At 41.0% G+C, this 8,495-nt stretch overlaps 1 protein-coding gene across 1 annotated transcript; it reads right to left on the bottom strand.

The window, feature by feature from the left end:
- Positions 1 to 3,394: 3,394 nt before the first annotated feature.
- Positions 3,395 to 7,703, bottom strand: LOC113780726. The gene is made up of 2 exons (XM_027326505.1): positions 6,017 to 7,703; positions 3,395 to 3,471 (listed from the first exon to the last, which is right to left on the bottom strand). Exons 1-2 carry the CDS (start codon positions 7,701 to 7,703, stop codon positions 3,395 to 3,397), a joined length of 1,764 nt encoding a protein of 587 aa, XP_027182306.1.
- Positions 7,704 to 8,495: the final 792 nt, after the last annotated feature.

Below are 8,495 nucleotides of genomic sequence, written 5' to 3'. Positions count from 1 at the left end.
AAATTATACACTTAAGCCTTCAACATCAAAATGCCAGGAAATAACTTCTTGTCCAATCCTCCAAATTTTACTGGTGAAAACTACCAAATCTGGGCTGTTAAAATGAAGTCCTATTTGGATGCTAATGATCTTTGGGATGTGATAGAGACAGATCCTGTTCCTGAATTATCGAAAGTTCCAACTATTGCAGAAATGAGAGCCCATAGAGATGCAGTCAAAAGGAGATCAAAAGCCATGACGTGTATTCATTCAGCAGTTTCTGATGCAGTATTCACAAAAATTATGACTTGTGAAACTGCAAAGGAAGCTTGGGATACTCTCAAAGTAGCTTTTCAAGACAATGACAGAACAAGACAAATGCAGGTTTTGAACCTTAGGAGAGAGTTTGAGCTCCTCAGGATGAAAGACACAGAAAACATCAAAGAGTACTCTGACAAACTCTTAGATGTTGTGAATAAAATCAGATTGATTGGAGAACAATTACCAGATAGCAGAGTTATAGAGAAAGTCTTGGTGAGCTTACTTGAAAGGTTTGAGGCCAAGATTTCCTCCCTTGAAGATTCAAGGGATTTGTCTCAAATCACTTTGCCAGAACTAATCAATGCATTACAAGCACAAGAGCAGAGAAGAGCTATCCGAAAGGAGGAAGCAGTAGAAGGTGCTTTTCAGGTGAAAGACAAAATTCAAAATCAACAAGGTGGCAAAGAAAAGAAACAGCAGTGGAACAAGAAGAGCAAGAAAGAAGGTGAGTCTAGCAGAAATGAAGGAAGAAGAGGAAAGTTTCCTCAATGTCCACATTGCAAAAAGACTTCACATCTGCAACAATATTGCTGGTGGAGACCTGACATCCAATGTAGGTCATGCAATCAGAAAGGACACGTCGAAAAGGTATGCAAAAATAACAGAAGAGACCAACATGCTCAAGTAGCTGACCAACAAGAGGATGAGCAATTATTTGTGGCCACTTGCTTTGCAAACAAGATCTCCAGTGAAGCTTGGCTAATTGATAGTGGTTGTACTCATCACATGGCATATGATGAGTCCATATTCAAGGAATTGGATAAATCATATATTTCCAAAGTTAAAATTGGAAATGGAGATTGTATTGACAGGTGCCGAACCTGTGCAATAATAATTACTAAAAAGTCCTAATTACCACCTCAATTAAATAATTATAGAACAAATCCAAGTACTGGAGCAGGGACCCTAGGTGTGCAATGGGTTACTTGATTCACCATGTTCCCGAAGAGTTTGCTTGATCCGATATACCGGATTTGTCTATAAAAATACTAATTTTGCGTACAATGGCAAGTAGGGTCGATTCCACAGGGAGCAGGTAGGAAATTATTTCTTTCCAAATTAGTAGAACGAAATTGGGGGATTTTCAATGGGAGGCAAATAAAAATAAAATAAAATAAAACAAACAAAATTTAAAACTAACTCACAAAGCACAATTCACTGAAAATAGCAATTAACAAAAGTTCTACCCAAAGGATCAACTGCGCAGGCACGGTCCAATTAAATGATCATCGATGCAAAGATATTTCATCCATTTATCACTAGGTTGGTTATAGTTATCAATAAGCTCTGACAACCAGTTCTTCCTTACCTTTTCGACAGTCAAGGTACGACCATTGACTGCTTCCCTAACCAGATAACAACCCTAGGTACGACCGTAGGAATTTAATTACCCAATTGCATTAAAGCTAGAAGAACCCAACCCTAACCAATAAACGCGCTAAGAGGGTTTATTTAAGCTAGATCCTGCGTTTCCCCATCATAAAACTAATTATGGTGGTTGCCACGGGGTGTCAATTAAATGAACAATTACGGATTCTATTTAATTAACGTGGCAGTAGGCTATTAAATTAAATCAAATACCCGGCCGTTGATATTCAATTAATCAAATACCCATGAACAATTAATTCAGGAAACGCACGAATAGCAACAAAATTGGAGGAAATAATGAAAGCTTGATTAGATCTCACAGATATTATGGACCGCGCCCTTGCGTCAACCTTTTGGGTAGAGGGGGAAATTAGCCGCTTCTCATCGTTTCAATCCCGCGTGATTTAATTGAATTCATTCAATTATTTGCCAAGAAATTGGGAAAGGGAAATTAACTGCAATAACAACCGAAAAGGCCCTGCCTTCGTCCCTGCTTCGGAGTCCCAATTACAAAGCCAAAGCTACGAATGAATTGTCCAGCGGAAAAGTTGAAAGTCAGAAGAGGATAGCGACGTCTAGCGCCTGGGAAAGAGAAAACTAAAGCTACTGTTTTTTATTCAATGTCAATCTAGCTATCTAATTTGCTGCCGAAGAAAAAACAAAAAAGAAACGACGGAAAGCGTCTGACAAAAAGTAGAAAAGGAGAATTAAAGCTAAGGTCTTGATGATGTGTGAATCCTGCTTCCTCCCTTCTTTATAGCCGCCGCACCAGAGAAAAATCAAGGCCAGAGACGTCTGGAGCAATTCAAAAAGCTATCCCCTTTGGAGTTTTGATCCCCCGCTTCGGGTTCACGTGGACCACGGTCCGTCTTTCGGTTTCGTCCACCTTCCAAGGCGTGGCCACGCCCTGGGACGACAAGTCTTCTGGAAATTTTCCCCGCGAGATCATTTTTAATGCCGATCACCTATAATTCATACCAATGTGAAATATGAGTTAGACCTCAGTACTTAGCACAGTAAATAGCCAAAATTAGGCCGAAATAACACTGCAAAATGTGCCAAATAACTGTTCTATCAAATCCCCCCCACACCTAGACAATGCTTGCCCTCAAGCATTTCAAAGCTCAGAAGTACAACCAAGAGAGCAGAGGTCATGCAGTAGTTTATACTAACACAAGCATCTAGGGTCCCTGACAATATCACCAAGGGCAGAACACACCGGACGTGTTGTAATTCAAAGAATATATATGAATAATAGGAGCACTCAATTCAACATCACGGAATGCCATTACCATAGGCTTGCATATTTATCACATCTCCACCCCTTAAAAATGAACTAAACACATAAATCAAAGGGACTTTAATAGGGTTGTAACGGGGCTCAGGTGAAAGGTGGGTTAAGAGGGTATAGATAGGGGGTAAAGTGTCAAGAGAATGTCCGAAACTCACCAATAACCACAGTGCTTTACCGGAGGAGTTTCACTAACAAGGCAGTTTCCATTTGCTGTACACCCTGTACAAGTGCCCCAAATTTTTTTTTTACTACTCGCAAGGCGTGGGCACGCCTTGTAGTCCATAGTCCTCTGGTCACGAGGTCTCTTCATCAAATCTTCTTTTTTTTTTTTTTCGAGAGACAGTCCTGTAAGGCGTGGGCACGCCCTGTAAGCCAAAGTCCTCTGGTCAGTGGCCTTTTTTCCAATTTTCCCTCCTTTACACAAAGATAGCATCATATAGCTCCTAATCTATCAGCACTTTCAACCCCAAATTCGTTTGCTTTGCGCAAATGATGGATTTCAGACATCCCTTGACAACACAGGGATGAACAAGAAAGTTTAAAGAGGTCTTGGGTTAACAAACACGGATATCAACCAGAAACGAAGGACAGAAGCTCAAGTTGGTTCACTATTGGGATATAAAATGAGGGCTTGATTTTTTAGATAGCTGAAGAGGGTTAAATCCTAAATGCCCTTATCATTTCAAATGCAATCAGTTCATCAAAATGCGGTCTTGACATGTACAAAATAGCAAGTTCTAGAATGTTCATACCATGTGCGATACCCACTCAATCAAACAAAATAGAGCAAACAAGAATAATATGCTCAAGTAAGGCTCAAAAGCTCCCCAAAAGTTACAAAAATGGGTAAATTCCAGCATACTCAACATTCAATGACATTGCCAAGGGAAACAAAATGCACAGCCAGCATATACGATCACATACCCACTCACTTTGATTATGTCATTCATCACAGCAACATGCCCCAACACAAACAAGCATAAAAATAACCAAAAAGACGACTAACTACAATATTTTTTTTTTCTTTTAATTTTTTTTTCTTCTTTTTTTTTTTTTTTTGAAAGAGTAACAAAGCAAAAAGAACTAATGACAAAGAACTAATGGAAAAGTACTAATGGAAAAGAACTAATGGAAACCACTCCCCCCACACCTAAGACCTACATTGTCCGCAATGTAACCAGGAAAAATAATTTGCAAGGCTAGAGGGAGCGAGAACTTCCCTGACTACTGAAAAGGTGTGGCTGGAGCCTAAGGAGGCGGCGGATGCGGCGGTGCGAGGTGGGCGGCGAAGGCTCGACCAAAACAAAGAGGAGAAGTCTGGAAACGTAGGCAATAAAAATTGGAAGAAGATTGTCCAAGACTAGTCAAAGAAGATAGAAAAGTGGGGGGAGTAGGGTCTTGGTCAAAGTTTTTTTTTTTTTTTTTTTTAACTTTTTCGCTATCGGAGGGGTTGGAAGGCGTGGGCACGCCTTGGAGGGCATTTTCTTCTGCCCACAACATGTAAATTAGGGGTGGCAATCGGGTCGGGTTCGGGTTGGCGGGTCGGGTTGAGCTTAAGTATAACAAAGAATCTGCTGACCCGAACCCGACCCGCCAACCCGAAACGGGTCAGGGTACCTGACACGAACCCGAAAATTTCGGGTTGGCGGGTCGACCCGAAACTTAATTTTAATTTATTAATTTATCACTATAATTTCTAATAAAATCAATTTTTCACAAAATTAATTACATCATCAAGTAATAAAAATTTAAATAAATAATTTCAAACCAAATCTAAAATAAATTAAACACCATAAAAGTGTTTTATCCCAAACCAAATATAAAATAAATTAAAACAGCATAAAAGTAAAAAATAACATAATATATTATTTGTCCAAATATAATAATTTTAACTTCACACAAGTTAAATAAATTCATTTAGGATTAAGTAATTAATGCCTTTGGAAAAAAAGAATCATTTAGTTCAGTTAGATAAAATAATTTTTATGTTTATTAAATTAGTTTTAATTCGTAAACGGGTCACATCGGGTCATATCAGGTCACTACGGGTTGACCCGAAATTGACCTGTTTTCTTTTCGGGTTCATCGGGTTCGACCCGATTCTGACCCGAACTCCCGAAACCTCAACCCAAACCCATTAATTTCGTGTTAGGTTCATGTCGTATTTTCGGGTCGTGTCAGGAATTGCCACCCCTAATGTAAATGATGTCCAAACGATTTTTTTTTTTTTTCAAAGCGTGGGCACGCCTTGGAACCCCTACTCTTCTGTCCAACACCACAAAAACCATCAAAACATTAAAATAAAACTGAAAAATCATAAAGTAAGGAAAAATGATCACAACTAATATTGTAATCCTTGGGTTGCCTCTCAAGCAGCGCCTTTCTTTAATGTCTTTGGCTAGACATAGCACCACTCTTTAGTCTGGATGTAATTGAATTTTCCTTGTAATTGGTGGCCCTCCTCCAGGATCCACATGGCCATTGAGTGCAACTTTTTTCCTAAATTTTCTCTCCATTTTTACCTCATGAATTGCTTTCATCCTATAGGACTTGTTCGCAGCAACCTTGAATTTACCCCTATAAGCAAACTTAGAAAATTCTTGCACAGAGGGATTAGTGGTATACATAGCAAACACAGAATGAGAGTTAACAGGATGTTTCATTGTATCAAAAATATTAAAGTGGACTATTTCTCCATCAAATTCCATCGTGAGAGTACCCTTACTAACATCAATTTTAGTCTGGGCAGTACTCAAAAATGGTCTTCCTAATATAATGGGTGATGGATTTGGGGCACTTCTATCATCCATGTAAAGCACATAAAAATCAGCAGGAAAAATTAATCCATCTACTTGCACTAAAAATCCTCAACTATCCCATCCGGATAAGCACATGTACGATCAGCCAATTGAATTATTATCCCCGTTTCTTTTAAAGGTCCTAAATTTAGGGAATCATAGATTGACTTAGGCATCACATTAATAGAAGCTCCTAAATCTATCATGGCATTTTTGATACTAGAATGACCAATCTTACAGGGGATAGCAAACATACCTGGATCTCCGCATTTGGGTGGGAGTTTCCTCTGAAGTACAGCTGATACATTCTCTCCCACCATCACTCTTTCATCACCCCTTAGCTTTCTTTTGTTAACGCACAAGTCTTTCAAGAACTTTGCGTACTTGGGTACCTGCTTGATCGCGTCCAATAGGGGGATGTTTACTTGAACTTTGCGGAACACATCCAGGATTTCTTTTTCCTTCTCTGCCCTCTTTGTCTTTTCCAACATGCAAGGAAAAAGAGGTAAGTTAGATTTAATAGTGGGCGGAGAAGTGAATGTTACCTTAGGATCCTTGCGAATACGCCCTTCCTCTTCGATTTCCTTCTCTATCTCCTCTTCACTTTTGCTTTTTGAACTTTCCACTTTAGGCCCTTCCAGTTCCTTGCCACTCCTCAGCGTCATGGCACTTACATTCCTGGGATTTATCTCGGGTTGCGATGGCAGTTTCCCATAAACGTGGGACTCCAAGCGGTTGATGGCAATTGCCAGTTGGCTTATTCGAATGTCTTGGTCCTTCTTGTCAGCTTTGGTGTCCTGCTGGAGCTGCGCGGTATTCGCGGCTAAGGATCTGATCTCCTGTTGAAGCTGGGTAGTAGTCGTGGCCAGGTTGGTAGTAGTCGTGGCCAGGTTTTTGACTAGGTCCTCCAGAGAACTTCCTGAGTTGGAGGACGAAGGTTGCGATTTTGGTTGCCATGGCTGGTGGAATCCTGGTGGACGATTTGGAAATGCATTTTGTTGCCTGTTCCCATAACTGAGATTGGGATGGTCCCTCCAACCCGGATTGTACGTATTGGAGTATGGGTCGTACTGCCTGCGGGGCGCAGGCACGCCTCCGACCATGTTTACCTGTTCCGCCCCGTCCTCTTGCAAAATGGGGCACGAGTCTGTGCAATGGTCCATGCTAGTGCATATTCCACACATCTTCGCTCGGGGTGCGTCTCTCATGGCTAATTGCCTAACAACTGACGTCAATTCTGACAGTTGCTGCTGTAAGGATGAAGTCTCTACCTCGTTGACTCTACGGGGAGGGTTGCTCTCACGGGAGCCAAATTGCTGGGAGTTCTCTGCCATGGCTTCGATGAGCTCCCACGCTTCCCTTGGTGTCTTGTTTGCCAGTGCTCCCACACTTGCAGCGTCGATGATACTCCTATCGGTTGATTGGAGCCCTTCGTAGAAGTATTGGATTAACAGTTGCTCACTAATTTGATGCTGCGGGCATCTAGTGCACAACTTGTTAAACCTTTCCCAGTATTCGTACAAGGACTCACCGGGGTATTGTTTAATGCCGCAGATCTCCTTCCTCAAACTCGCAGCCCGGGATGCAGGGAAGAATTTTTCCAAGAATTTCTTTTTCAGCTGCGCCCACGTGGTAATACTACCTGCTGGTAGGTAGTACAGCCAATCTTTAGCTGCATCTTTGAGAGAGAACGGGAAGGTTCTCAGTCTAATTTGCTCTTCAGTGATCCCAAGAGGTTTCATACTAGAGCAGACCACCTCGAACTCCTTTACGTGCTTGTGGGGTTCTTCGCCAGAGAGACCATGGAAAGAGGGTAAGAGTTGAATCAATCCCGACTTCAGTTCAAAAGCAGTATTCTCAGCCAAAGCGGGGAATGTGATGCATAAGGGCTGGTGAGTCAGCTCCGGAGCAGCCAGTTCCCTCAATGTTTGGGTGTTGGCCATGCTTTCTTCGTTTTCCACTGACTTGTTTGCAATAAATAAATGCCCTTCTCTTCGCCTCTTGGTCTCTTGCCTCCGCCTACGCGCTGCTTTCTCAACCTCAGGATCGTATACTAATTCACCTGTGCGAGAAGAACGGGGCATAAACTAGCAAAAATACCAAGAAGAATAAAATAAAATAAAAACTGAATTTAAAAAGAAACAAATAATCCAAACGCCAACTCCCCGGCAACGGCGCCAAAAATTGACAGGTGCCGAACCTGTGCAATAATAATTACTAAAAAGTCCTAATTACCACCTCAATTAAATAATTATAGAACAAATCCAAGTACTGGAGCAGGGACCCTAGGTGTGCAATGGGTTACTTGATTCACCCTGTTCCCGAAGAGTTTGCTTGATCCGATATACCGGATTTGTCTATAAAAATACTAATTTTGCGTACAATGGCAAGTAGGGTCGATTCCACAGGGAGCAGGTAGGAAATTATTTCTTTCCAAATTAGTAGAACGAAATTGGGGGATTTTCAATGGGAGGCAAATAAAAATAAAATAAAATAAAACAAACAAAATTTAAAACTAACTCACAAAGCACAATTCACTGAAAATAGCAATTAACAAAAGTTCTACCCAAAGGATCAACTGCGCAGGCACGGTCCAATTAAATGATCATCGATGCAAAGATATTTCATCCATTTATCACTAGGTTGGTTATAGTTATCAATAAGCTCTGACAACCAGTTCTTCCTTACCTTTTCGACAGTCAAGGTACGACCATTGACTGCTTCCCTAACCAGAT

The sequence above is a fragment of the Coffea eugenioides genome, chromosome 8, assembly GCF_003713205.1.
Source record: "Coffea eugenioides isolate CCC68of chromosome 8, Ceug_1.0, whole genome shotgun sequence".
NCBI lineage: Eukaryota > Viridiplantae > Streptophyta > Magnoliopsida > Gentianales > Rubiaceae > Coffea > Coffea eugenioides.
This window is presented reverse-complemented; position numbering and strand designations above follow the sequence as displayed.